The sequence below is a fragment of the Apteryx mantelli genome, chromosome 1, assembly GCF_036417845.1.
Source record: "Apteryx mantelli isolate bAptMan1 chromosome 1, bAptMan1.hap1, whole genome shotgun sequence".
NCBI lineage: Eukaryota > Metazoa > Chordata > Aves > Apterygiformes > Apterygidae > Apteryx > Apteryx mantelli.
In genome coordinates this window covers 177,688,439-177,702,527 of record NC_089978.1, presented here as the reverse complement: position 1 = coordinate 177,702,527, position 14,089 = coordinate 177,688,439, and the positions used below count along the sequence as shown (strand labels likewise).

Here is a 14,089-nt window from a genome sequence, read left to right as displayed (position 1 = left end):
GTGCCGTCCCTTCTCCCTTCTTGTGCACCGTGGCCCGCTTGGTTTTAAACCAGATAAGTAATTGCTCTAACTGCTCTCTGCTGGGATATTCTGTTGTAAGGACTACTTGCGGCGATATAGTGTGATGGGCATGTAGTGAGATGACATAGCGGCAGTTTTCCCACTTTTCGGGTTTGAAATAAACCCTTTCCCTTAGGGAACTCGCGGGCTATTCGGAAAGCGGCGCTTCGGGGTACTCTGATTTTTGCATGCAATCTCTTGAGTTTTGGCGAAAGAGCGAAGCTGTTATGGGGGGGGGAGGCTTCTGTAATCAAGAGGTTTGATCAGGAATGGAAATTTTCGGATCGGTTTAGTAGCCGATCGCCTTCCTTAATAATTTGTTTCGATTCCCACCCGGTAAAGGAGAAGGGCTGCATACAGTTCGCTACGTCTCAGGCAAAATCCCGCTGAAGGAAAGCCCGCAGGATCCCCTTCCAACAGCAGGAACTGCGCTGAAGCACCTTGGAAAATACAGTATCACGCAGACACGGTGCCTACTGTTAGGTTTACCCTCATCCTAGCAGTTAACCTCAACAAACCGCCTCGTCGTCCTGCTCGGACCCCCACGGCAGCGTCGCCTTCAGCAGCAGAGTAACTTGAGCGATTGTTTGGAGTAAGTTTGACTAACGAAGGGTTTTCATTAAATAAAATACCTCCCGAAGAGACTCGCCGTGACCCCCGCGGCTGTGGCTTACATGCCGGGCTTCCCAGTGAAGGTCCTCAGTGTGTTTGCAATTAAAATGTTTGTGTTTGATATTAATAACGATAATCTTTACCTGAGTCCAAAGCCAAAGCAAACAGGGCCCTGGAATCACAAAATCAAAGGGTAATAACTGGGTAAGGACAAGCGCTTTGTGATTTAATCAAATCTTTTTCCAGAGTTTTCCAAAGTTTTTATCAAACTTTACATGAATACAAATGATGCCTCCCGTTCCCTCCCCACACCCCCGCTTCTCCCCGCGGTGTATTTGACGCGAAACGAGCCGCCCGCAGCGTCCAAGCCTCGCCGCCGCCGCCGCCGCTCCGTGCGGCGCTGCGGAGCCACCTGCTGCCGCTGCCCGGCGCGGCGGGAGGCCCGCGGGGACGCGGCGCTGCCCGGGGAGCCGCCGCCGCCGGGGGCTGCCGCCGGCCCCTCCGCGCTGGCCTATCCGCGTTGCCACTCGGTTTGGCTCTCCTCCGAAGCGGCAAGATCCATGGTTTAAATCCCTTTTTTTTATTATTATTTTATTTTGCATCTGCATTTTCCTCTGCAAAACAGCCTGCAAAGCGGAGAGGGAGGTGGGCAGCGGGCTCGGCTTATTTTCCGAGGTCGAAGGCAACCCGGACAGGCTATTCCTGGTATTTCCGCAGGGAAAAAGTACTGCTTGGGTCGCTGCTGCGTTGAGGACCCCGTAGGATTTTTCCAGAGCTTTCACCTTTCCGTGGAAAATGAGCTGGTTTCCAGACAGGGGGAATGGGAGTGGGGGGCAGGGGAGGGAAGAGGTTGAATAATTGAACCATGTGCTCGCTGGGACGTCCCTACAATAGCAGGAACTAGCAACTTTTCCCAGTCTCAAGGCTGCTAAAAACCCCCTCGTGTCCCTTTGATCTCTCTTGGGAGTCCCAGGATGCCAGCAGAGGCCAATGCCTTCTTCAGCTGTCTTCTGCACAAATCCCCCTGGCAGGTACTAATGTGTTTACTTAGGTGCGCCCGGTTCCCAGCGCTGGGGGGAACCAAACGTTTCTCACACGGCTCCGCACGGGCCCGACCGGGAAACAGCCCCGGAGGGAGGGAAAGGGAAGCCGCGGCGGCCCGCAGCCGCTTGCAGCCAGCCCGCGCCCGGCCGTGCCACCCGCGCACACCGCTGCGGGGCTGCAGCAGCCCCCTTTCTCGCTTCGTCAGTAAGAGCCACCCCTAAAAAAACGCCCTCGGTGCCCTTCGCCATTCCGCAGCTGGAAGCTCCTGCCAGTCCACGGAAAGCGGCAGTGTCCAGTGCTCAGGCCCTTCTCGCTTTCTGGACTTCAGCCTCCGGAGACCCGACGTGCAGCACCATCTCCCCCCCTTGCAGCCAGCAGCCTCATTAGCCAGCCTTGTAGTTTGCGTTTTCTCACCCCTTTCTTTAGTTCCACTCGCCTGCTGCACTTCTGCAAATTTGTTTTGAGATCACTTTACCAGAGGAGCTGGGCTCTCTTAAGGGATACTAATTACAGATCTTTTTTTTTTTTTCTGAGTGACAGGCTGTTCCATCCTTTCTTCCCCCTCCCCCAAATATTCAAGGGAAAGAGAAACAAATTTTCTTAGGTCCTCAAAGACTTTGGGGAAAAGGCACGTTTCTCAACCCCAGCCCCTCTGGATTAAGAGTTAAAGCTGCGAGCTAAAGCTCCGCACGCAGGAAGAGCAAGAGCAAGGGGACTGGCAGTGCACCCGCAGAGACACAGTGCATGCTTGGGGAGAAACCACTGAAAGGTGATGGCACTTTAAAGATCAAGTTTTACTTGTGCACAAAGCCGAAATCCGTAAACAGGTCTATATTAGCCAGCGCAAACGTGCTGAAACAAAATGTGTGTGGTGCCTCCGTGTGTGTGTGCGCGCGCGCCCCCGCACAGCCCAGTGAAGAGTTCAAGTTACCGCCGAGCAGAACCGCTTCCTTTAGGAAAAAACAGGGAACTGCCCTGTTTCTGATGTGGCCCGGCTAAACACCAACCTGCACCTCAAAGCGGCAGAAGGCTGCAATTCTGCGCGTTCGCCTTTCTGTAACTTTACTCCTTTATCAACTTTCTTGCTTTTCCTACAGTATTCATTTCAAAGGGGGCTCCCCCCGTTTATGGCCCCAAATAAACCGAAGCAGTGCAGATGTAGCCTTCCCAAGCCTTTAGATAATTATGCAGAAGGGGGTGTGTGTTGTGTGCGTGCTTCCAGTTTTCTTGAGGAAAAGTTTTAGCCCTTTGGTCTAAAAGCCGCCTCCTTCGGGGCAGGGGCGCTTTCCTGGGCAAGGCAGCTCCCCAATGCGCTGCCGCCTCCCCGCGCTGCTCACTTGAAGCCCCGTAAGACAACTGGATGGAAATGTCCCCTATATTGCCCCTTCCTCAGGAGAGGCTAATTGAAGACACTTTTTTTCCCTGGGTACGCAGACCAGGTAGCAAGCGTTTGAATCTCTGCTGGGTCGCTTGCCCTCCTTTTGAGTTAGCCTAGGTAACATAATTTTATTCCCAGGTACGGAAGGTCGCCTTTGCCCTCTCATAATATTTTCCTCAACTACAAAAGCCACCTGGATGAAACCAAAGGATTCCTGCGCGTTAGCAAATGCCTGTTAAATGGCTTCATTACCACTCTAATGACCCTTGCACAACTCCGCTGAGCTACTGCTGCGGCTGGATCTCTGCAAAGCTTTTGTCCCTGACTTGTGTAAAGTTACTTAGGGATTGCGGGGTTAGAAATTTTACACTTCCAGGAGGGGTTTGTTGCACTGGCAGCTGGGACGCATCTGTAACGGTACAAGTTTGCCTGAAAGCAGAAAATTAGCAAGCCCAAGGCACTGGTCGACTGTTGTGCCTCTAAGCAGCACGAGGTCACACGAGTAGGAGAAAGAATGGGAAGGGGATTTGCCTGGGACCAAACACGCACACTTTTCTTTTGTGAGTACCTTTCCGTGTGACCCGAGCCGAGAGCACTAAAATCTGAACTGCGTCCCCCCCCACCCTCGCCCCTTGCGACATATAACTGTGCATTTCTGTCCTCCAGTCTGCCAATTTAAACGTTTGATGACAAAACTTCAAATGCAAGACAAAACACCCCCTAAGATAAATGAAAAAAATATTAGGGCTGAAAAGAAGGGAAAATTGTTTCAGGTTAGATCTGGACAAGGGGGTTTTGGGGAATGAAGGCACGAAAGCCGCAGTGCAGGAGCTATGGGAGGCTCCATGCTAACGCCTTAGCAGGGACAGCCGCTGACTCCCGTTGCGGCGTGGGATGGGAGACCATGACCAACCTAGTAGGAAAGGACCAGGAGGAAATGCGAGCGGTTCGTGTGCTTTGATCACCTCCCCTTCTCTTTTCGTACCCAAATCGCCACCTCGCCGAGTTGGTTAAACTTTGGCCATGCCCGGCGCTGCCCAAAGGAGCGGTGCGGAGCAAGCTGTCCGCTGGGGACTGCGGGGGGCTTGCCCGGACGGCCCCGGCGGGGGATGTGGTGGGATATGCTAATAGCGACTAGCCGCCGTGGACCAGCCTCCCTTCACACGAATATATAAGGGCCCCCCGCATCAGCCGAAGGGACACTTCGCCTCGGGTCGCTAATTACTGAGGAAATTGCCCCGGCGAGCTGCGGAGCGACTCGCCGAGAGTCGCCGGCGGCCCCCCCCCCGGCTCTGCCCCCCGCCGCTGCAGCGATGGAGGTGATGGACAGCTGCCACTTCTCCCCGGCCGAGCTCTTCTATGACAGCTCCTGCCTCTCCTCCCCGGAGGGCGACTTCGCGGAGGACTTCGAGCCGCGGGACCTGCCTGTCTTCGCGGCCCACCCGCCCGCCGAGCCAGCCGGCTCCGAGGAAGAGGAGCACATCCGAGCTCCCACTGGCCACCACCAGGCCGGCCACTGCCTCCTGTGGGCTTGCAAAGCCTGCAAAAGAAAATCCACGACCATGGACCGGCGGAAGGCGGCCACCATGAGGGAGAGGAGGAGGCTGAAGAAAGTGAACCAGGCGTTTGAGACCCTGAAGCGGTGCACCACCGCCAACCCCAACCAAAGACTCCCCAAAGTAGAGATCCTGCGAAACGCCATCAGGTACATCGAGAGCCTCCAGGAGCTCTTAAGGGAACAGGTAGAAAACTACTACCACCTGCCGGGACAGAGCTGCTCGGAGCCCACCAGCCCCACTTCCAGCTGCTCGGACGGGATGGTAAGAGCGGGGCAGGGCGGTGGGGCCGCGGGCGGGTGCCCCGGCCCAGGCCCCGAGGACGGGCCCCAGGGGGCTGCGACGGGCTGAACGCAGCAAGGCCAGGAAAACGGGGGTGCGTGGGGTTAAAACAGGCCCCTTCTCAGACGGGGCACGTCCACCGGGGCTGCCGGGCGTGCTCGGGGTCACTCGCAGTCCTTGCGGGAGGAGGCTCCTCTCCCCCCCCCCCCCCAGCTCCGTGCCGAGCAGCAGAGAGGCAGCGCGTGGGGCGGGGAGGGGGGAGCCGAGGGCAGAGAGGAGCCGCGGAGAGGGCGGCCGCGGAGAGGGGACAGGCCCGGCCCGGCCCGGCCCGGCCCGGCCCGGCCCGGCCCAGCCTGGCCCCAGCTCTTCCGCGGGCGCCGGGGCTTTCGCTCCGGGGGGCGCCCCTCACCGCAGTGGCGCGGCGGCCCCGGGGGCGGCCGGGCCGGGCCGGGCAATGCCCGCTCGCTGTGTTGCAGGCTGAATGCAGCAGCCCCGGCTGGTCCGCGAGAGGCAGCAGCTTCGACACTGTCTATTGCTCCGAAATGGCCCACGGTAAGCCCAGCCACCCCCCTTACCCCAGCCACCCCCTTTTGCCGCGCTGCGGCGGCGCTGCGGGCGGCCCCCGCTGTAACGCGCCGGCGGCCCCGCGCAGGCCCCGCGGCGGAGCAGAGCGGCGCCCTGTCCAGCCTGGACTGCCTCTCCAGCATCGTGGACCGCCTCTCCCCGGCCGAGCAGCAGCCCCTCCGCCGCGCCGCCTCCCCCTCGCCCGGCGCCGGCCTCGACTCGGCGCCGGCGACGCCCGGGACACCGCCGCCGCGACGGACCTACCAGGCGCTATGAGGGGCCGGGGGGGCCGGCGCCCCCCGCCGCCCCTGCCCTGCTCTGCCCTGCCCTGCCCCGCCGCGGGGGCTGCGGCCCCTCGCCGCGCCTCTCGTGCAGGCGCGTCCCGGGGGAGGCGGCGGCAGCAGCGCGGCGTCGCCCGCGGCCGCCCGTCGGGGCCGCGGCACCCGCGGGCCTCCCCGGCAAACCCCGCTGCAAATAAAACGTGTCGCAACAGAGCTGCTTCGCCTGGTGGTTCTTTAAAAGCCGAGCCTGGTTTTCGGCAGGGCAGCAAGGCCCGGTTGCGGGGTGTCCAGCAGCCTCCGTCTTCGGTCCCAGTCCAGGCTCGGTGACCCCTGGCTCTGAGCGGTGCTGGGGCGAGAGATGTAACGTCTTGTGGGCCTGGGGCCTGTGGGCTCGTTTCTCCCGTCACCAGCGGGTGTTACTCTGAGATTGCTCATGGAGCAGCAAAAATTTGCAGGGTCAGATTCTCCCTCTGTTCCTCTGCTGCTATGGGCAGAGTTTCCTTTGATTCCCGAAGGAGTAAAAATGATGTTTTGCCGTCGTCTTCTTTTTTTTTTCTTTTTCCTGGCAAAGCCTTTGTTTCTTTCAGTGGACATGAAGACTGAACAGGTACTTCAAGATTTGGCCCTAAAGTTGCGTGGTGACTCGCCAGTGTAAAACAACTGCATGAGCTCGCTCTGGTACTCCGCAGGGGAATTTTGCTCTCAGTCACTCGCGCCACTGCTCTCTCAGAGACAAATTTAGTAGAGTTAGTAAGAACAAACCACAAATATCTCTTTCACAATCCACAAGGTACATTTCACAATATTCAGAAGGCAATATAGAGGTATCTGCTCCTAATGCCTTTGGTCCCACCAGCCAGGATGAAAATACATGACTCGTTTCTTAATGTTTGCAGTCACATGGGTCTAGAAATAGCCAGGTCAAGCCTTCATGAGTTTCAGAGCTAACAAATATTTCCTTCCAGGCACTATATCTAACTCCTTCTACCATGAAAATTTTCCAGCCCTTTGTACTTCTCCAGCTGTAATCCAAAACCTTTCTAGCCCCCACTAAAGAGAAAGAGATGAGAGGGAGAGATGGGTTCCTCCAGGGCATCCAGGAACGTCTCCTGTGATAAATACTCTGAGTGGGAAGGGATATACACTTCACTAGCATGGGATAAGGGCGTATTTGCCATTTGTGTTTATGTTGTTAGCAATGAGTGGCCAAGAGGCCTGGAAGTGGTATTTCATCATCTCTGATAAATCTTTCACTAGAGCCCAGCACAGCTTAGTCATGTCACCAAAAGTTACCACCTGACTTGCTCTTTGGCAGCGGCTCCCAAATGTGGATGCAGGGAGTCTCACTGGGGGATGGCCCAGCCCACCCAGCACATCAGCAGGATGGGCTGCTCCCCCCAGGAGCCCCCGGGAAAGCAAGAGGGCACCTACCTGCCTGCTGGGCTCGGCTGTGCCCCAGCAGCTGTACTGCTGACGCAGGGCAAGGACAACACTTCCCTGCAAATCACCTTATGCCCTTGCTATGTAATCTTGAGGTAAGTGTTTTCCTTCTTGTAACCCAGGACAAGCTTTTTCCAGAATAGGTTTTCTGTGTGTGTGTGTGTGTGTGTCCCTAATAGTCATCAAGTAGAAAAAGTGCTTTGAAAATCCTGGATTCTGCAGGGGTGCAAACAAGATATTAGCACATTGCTGTGATTGCAGATGCTTCAGGTGCCTTGACTCAAACACAGACTTTCCTGGCACGGGTGGTCACTTCCTGAGCCTCCCATTGGTAGAAACCCTGACGCAAAGCCTGGAAGGGCTCTGGGTTTATTCACGATCTCATGCACTGCAGTGACCACCCCTCCCAAACAAAACACTGTCTCAAGGATGCTGCTTACAGCCAGCGTCTAATACAACACAGACCATTTTAAATGATGGCTTAAAATGAGCCAAGTTGGAGAACTTTCTGCATTTCGGTCCGCGCGGTGCTGACCTTGGCAAGTGACCTCCTGCGAAGCATGCAGAGCAACGCTAGCAAATCACATGCTGGTAATGGACACCTCTCTTTGGCTGGCAGACGTTTTCAGAGTTGCAAAAAGGTCAATACTTTTGAGAACTAGCTTTTCAGAGAGTGAGTGAGTGGAAGTATCCAGTCTGTGGGATGTTTGTCCATAGCCTCCTCAGCCATGCTAGACTAGATTACAATCTGAGGGCTATTTTTTACCCATCAAGACAACGAACTCTTATTTATAGGACATCTATAAACAAAGCTCCGGCAAACCAAAATGTGCTGCAGTCCATGGACATTTGATGTGAAGAAGTGGAAGGCTACTTATGGACCCCCCCTTTAGTCTGTGAATTAGGAAGAACGAAGTATAAAATTACTGCTATGTTGGGAGATACACTGTTGTGGTCAGATTTTGCATATTCAGAAATAGTAAGTGGAACTGAAAATAAGGATTTGGCTTCTAGGTAAATCACATTAATTTAAAGAGGGTTGTGCCCACATATGTGTAAGAAGATGATGATCTAGAAAACCTGAGCTCCATCTCTCTCTCTAGACTCTTAATACCTGGCTTAGTATTAATGGCATGCAGGGATCTTGCACACCATCAGGCAGATGAAGTGATGCCTCACAGTGTCAGATCAACATAACACAGACCACTTTCCCCTTTGCCTGAAGTTTCCTATCTATCACTCACTGCAGTGAAGGGCATAATTCTGTGCAATTTTAAAAATAAAATTCATGCTGTATTTCAATTTTACCTCTGAAAAATATACCTCCTTGGCTTATGTTCCGAATGAAGGAAGCAGCTGCACTTATTTTTCTGTGAAAAGCCTCTTTTATCTTCCATTAAGAAGCCAAGTGGAAATATGCAGTGAAATAAATTCTTCAATCTTGGATCAAAAGGTCCATTGGCAGTTACAAAACTAACATAGGAACCTAGCAAAAACCTCTTAAATATAATGTCAGGAAAATATCTACTCAAGGAAGTGAGAGAGCTAAGGCACAGTGAACCCTCACATGCATTCATGGTGCATTTCAAATGACGGTCTCTTCACACGAGATTATGGATAGTCATGTCCAAAAAAATGATACTTTCTGGAACTGTCTTGCTAGCATCAGAAAAGATGCAAAGCTGATCTTTAGGCTTAATCCTAGGAAACTCTGCCTTGAAGGGCCTGTATTTCCATGTTCCCCTCTCTCTAGGGAAAAAAAATGTTTATTTTCCATGGTAGGAAAAAGATCAACCTTCTTCTTCCTGCAGGAACAGTAATTTCTACTGTTTGCAAGAATGTACCTAGGTACAGCTCAGATTCATGGCTGCATTTTGGGGATGATTCAGGATTTTCCTCCTCCCAGTTCAGCCATGTCACTGTTACAGTGTCTCAGCCACTCCAGCTTGGCGGGAGCGGGGAGACTTGGTGGCAGCAGGCAGCTCATGTCTCCACGTGCCGACCCGCTCTCCTCTCCCTCCTGCCGCAGCACCCTTGGCTCGCTCCTTGCTTCTCCTCGCTCCTCTGGCTGGACTGTGGCTCCCGCGGCAAGGATCTGCCGCTGGCAGCCAACCAGCCTTCAGCAGCGCTGCTGGGGTGGCAGCCTCACAGCTGGCCACAGCTGGCCCCTGGGGAGCACAGCTGGCTGGAGATGGGGCTGGAACCAGAGGAGTGAAAGAGAGATCACAGAGATGTTTTTCCTGTTTTTTATTTACGTTTTCCCTCAGATAGTAGCTCAGGCTACTGACCCTGAGCCGTGGCCTTCTTTTCCTTCCCTCCATGTCATGCTTTTCTTCGCATTCAGTCCAAGAGATGCATCCATCCAGCAGCCCAGGACTGAACTCGGGGAATTATTCCCATGCCCATTCACACGGTGGTACATTTCCTTGGGTCAGCAGGTTCCCCGCTTTCCCACCTCTGGGAGCCTGTGCACCCTGGATGCCCACGGACCTCCTGCCAGGCCCACTAACCCACAGAGCCCAGCTACTTTCTCAAAGCTCCTTTGGTTTCTGCTCCCCAGACCAGCTGCACGTCGGGACCATCCAGCCCTGGCGTGTGGCTTCCTCTGTGTGTCGGTAGCATTTACCGACTGCCTGGCAAGCTGCTGGAAGACGCTGGTGGCTATGATGCCAAAGGCATTGCTCAGCTGCACTTGAAGAAGGTGATAGTCAGCATGATATATGAGGGTCAGCCAGCCCGGTGATAGATCAGGAGGGTAGTTCAGTGTCTGCATTAAATCAAGTGCTCTTGAATTTGGTAGTCACTGAGAGGCCTTCAAAGTTGGCGCAGTAACAGAAGAGGATAGATCCCATCAAGAGCCTGAAAAGTATCAGCTCATGTAAGCCTCCCTAGCTGTGTGCTTTCACTCTTCATTTCTCCAACCTTTTTCTATTAATATATGCTCCTGAATTGATTTTTCTGTTCTAAACATTCCTATAGAATTTATGCTAAGCAAAAATTAAAGTCCTACAAAGAAGACCTCAAAGATTTGCCTCTGATTTTTATGTTTAAGTGCCCAACCCCTACTGATTGCAGCGGGAGTCAGGTACCCAGGAGGGACTCAGGTACCCAGCAAAGGTCTGGCTGGAATATGAAAGTCAAGACAAGGTGCGTATTATACATCCTAGGGAGCCAAACCATGGATTAAATCAAGTCCATTGCTTTTACTTGTTTGCTTGCACACAATTCATTAAATAATAAATGACTAACTAACTCCTTCATTAATGGCAAACAATGAACAGTGAATATAACTTTAGTTATACCTGTGCATAGCTCAGTGCAAAGTATTCATTAGCAAATGCACCACTGTTCCAGCAAGGGGTTCATTTTTTGTAACTGGAAGTATTTGGATTTACTGAAAACCTGTTTTGCTCCCCTCATTCCCTTGTTTTACTAAACCATATATGGAAAATATTGCACTTCTTTTTACAAACATTAAAAAAGGGGGGGGGGTTGTTTGTTTTATTGTCCACATTATAGTGCTTTGAACAAACAGGAAAGTGAATAGTAGTGCCATTTGGAAAATACACTTGCTGTTTTGGAGCATCTTCAAATTGAGCTAATATGCCACAATTCTGAGACCTGACTGCCTGTGTTACTGGAAAAGCAGAGGGGGAAACATCTCTGCTAGATGTGCTGAAGCTATACACAAAGTATATACCTGAAATCCCTTCTCCAAATTTACGGCTTCCCTGCAGGCTTGTGCAACCACCTCTATAGACAACAGAGATGACCAAGCCAAAAGTCTTTCTTAGATGTAACTAAGTCATCTCAGTGACTTAAGAAAGTAGCTTTAAAAACAGCCTGGAGAGGGGGCTGGAGCAGAGCCAGCCAGTCATCTGGGAAGGGGGGGCCTTTGCCCCAGTCCTCACTCACCTGATTCTCTTTTTGGTGGGTAATGTCCACTTGTCAGTAGGAGCAGACCGCCAGGCTGCCTTCTCCTTTGGGTGTGCTCTCTCTCTGGCCCTACGAATCCCACATTTCGTTAAAGCTGTGTCCCAGATAAGCAGCTGGGAAGTCCTTGTGTCCTGTCTTTCTCAGGTGTATAAAGCTGAGAGCTCCCAGACTCGCGGGTGCCTTGCATAGCCGCTCGGAGGCAAGCACCATCCTCCTGCCTCCGTGGCACCTGCAGTTCCTCTGCAGCGAAGACTCGAGCAGCCCCTATGCAAGGAAACTTGAGCTCGAATCCCCTTCAGACACCTGCATGCTTAGATGGGGGCTCTGCAGGCCTCATCCTGGATTTTAAGCATCTAACGCCCACCACCTTCGCCTTCCTTGCAAACTCTGTGAGCCCATATATCTGGACCCAGTGTGACATGGGGTCTTCCCCATCACGCGAAGGGGCAAGGCAGGCGCATCCCACATGGGCACCTGTCCGCGACAGCGTCTCGGGCATGGGGCAAGGAGACACCTCCGTAGTCTGAAGCTATTTGATCGCTGGAGTGTAGGCTGGTTAACATCCAATCCTGGGAAAAGTGTCTCCTAAATTGGGAATTCCCTTTGGAAGCTGCAGCGGGAGACAGGAGGAAGGCTCCTGCAGCAGCCGGGGAGGTAGGTGGGGAAAGCTGGGCAGTAGCTGTCATACGGCTGCATACGGGGCTGCTCAGGGTAATAGGGAATAAAGGAGTTGTGACTCTGGGCAACTGGGAGAAAGTTTAATAACTCTGAAATCCCTCATGCTGAGCATGAAGAAGAGGAGAAACCAAGTAAACAAGGGCAGAGACAGCTGTATCCTGCCAGTGCCTGCAATGCACATTTTTCACAGGGTACAAATTTCTCACGTTTATCGCCTGGGTGAAATACAAAAGTGACTGACCTTTGAAATGTGAAACTCGTTATGTCTAAACTTTCTAACAAGTAGGACAGCAAGCCTCACTTAGAAACGTGCTCATGAAATTGCTCTGAGGGGTCGCTCAGCCACGTCTCCCTGCCGCAACCCATGTGCCCCCCGCCTCAGCTGCACGCCCTTCCTCGACCGGACGCCTCCTCCCTGGTTCCCACGTAAGGACACTTATCCTATTGCTTCCGCTCTCCGCTAGAGTATTCCCAGCCCCAGTTTTACCACCTCATCCTCTCCCAACCCCAGTCCCGCTCTCTCCTGGGAGTTGGGGGCCGGCACGTGCTGAATGCCTTGCAGAGATTGCGGCAGCGCACCCGGTGCCACCAGCAGCTAGCGACAGCGGCGGCTGCGGCCCTGAGGCGCCTCTCCAGAGCCCCTCTTTTGGTGGGCTGCTGTTTTGAAAGCTGCTCTGCTTGAAGAAAGAACCAGCTTTTTTCTGTGTGAAACATCTTCGTAGTAAAACAGAAAGAGCAGGGAGTTAAGAGGCGGAGAAAACTATAGAAAAAAAAAATCTGTGCACTCTCTCTTGCTTAAAATTCATGCTAAGGTTGCAAATGTTTATTCTGCAGTTTGCAGCGCCAGGTTTTAGTGGTTACATTGCATGCATGCCATTTACTATGGAAGATGAGGACTATGAGAAAAAGTTTCTGTATTTTGGTGTATGGTCTTGCTTTAATACTTCATTTCAGCAATACCATGCTTCCTTACATTCCTATTTACACAATAATTAGTCCTATTTTCAGTACTGCTTTTGTTCTCCCTTTTTTCTATCTATAAACAATTTTTACTGTTTCTAAGCAGTGAACTTGGTTACATGAAAAAGTTTTGAATGCCAATATGCATGGAAAGAAATCTTTATCTTCATGTAAACTCTCTTTTAATCAGAAATGGTATCTATAAAGTCCAGCTAGACAGCTAAGTTTATTCCTGATGCAACTCCACTGAAACCCCTGGAGTCCCACCAGGAACAGATTTGGGCCAGAAGGCCTAGAATACAATTACAGTATATTCATTTTCTCATGCCTCAGAAATGGACTGCTTATGTGCCAAGCTGTAAAATGATATTCATGATGAATGAAGCCTGAACAACATTAAAATATCCAGATCCTCCGCTCCAAATCCTCTGGTATCTGAAACTGTTCCTTTCCTTTTGAAAGGAGGGGGCTACCACTGCGGATGGTAAACAAGGGCAGAGCAGAGCTTGAGTACCCAGCGAGAAATCAGGGTTAGTCTAGCGAATATCGCGGCTTACTGCAGAGAGCCTGTGTTTAATGCACTGCCTGAATCCTGGTGGTTATATGGTGCCCTCCGGAACAGCTACGCCTTACTGCTCCTACGGTCATAGCTTCATGGCTTGATCCCTTCAACTCAGAAATCCTGAGAAGTTTGCTGTGCCACCTCCCCCCAAAATCCATTTCGAAAGGATTTTTTTTTTTTTTTAATGAAAAGTGCTGTGGAAAATCACTTTTTATTGCAATTACAGTGGATACAGTGGTTCACACAGCTTGCAGCTTGCCGGAAAGCCAGGGCCCGCAGTCTGTTCACACACTACAGAATACCAAGCAAAATCTTGTTTTCTGTTTTCTTTGGCCATGATTTCCAAAAGTAGGAATCTGAAATTAAACTCACATATAACTGCACTGATTTTTCAGCAGTCTTGGCCACAACCAGCTCTTACTGAATACCAGGATAGGTGGTAAGGGCAAGGAATTCTTTACAGTCTCTTCTTCAGTAGCCCAATTCTTTGGAAAATGTCATTCATCTGTAGAGTGAAAAAAAGGTGTATAGTCAGAGAGAAAATGCCTCTGACATTTGATAAATCCATTCACGTATTTTTTTAAACAAATCATAAAATTGTTCAAAGGGAATCTTTGTGTATCAGATCTAAGAGTAAGATGTAAGCAAGCATACTTTCCTGTATCCTTCTGAACCAATGGAAATACCTACACACAGGCATAACTTCACACACATGAGTTTTAGCGAGCTCAAGACT

At 51.9% G+C, this 14,089-nt stretch overlaps 1 protein-coding gene across 1 annotated transcript; it reads left to right on the top strand.

The window, feature by feature from the left end:
• The first annotated feature begins 4,407 nt into the window (after positions 1-4,407).
• On the top strand, positions 4,408-5,896 carry MYF5 (myogenic factor 5). Its single transcript, XM_067289924.1, has 3 exons — positions 4,408-4,914; positions 5,409-5,484; positions 5,585-5,896. The coding sequence occupies exons 1-3, from the start codon at positions 4,408-4,410 to the stop codon at positions 5,770-5,772; spliced, it is 771 nt and encodes a 256-aa protein (XP_067146025.1). The 3' UTR covers positions 5,773-5,896.
• The last annotated feature ends 8,193 nt before the right edge of the window (positions 5,897-14,089 follow it).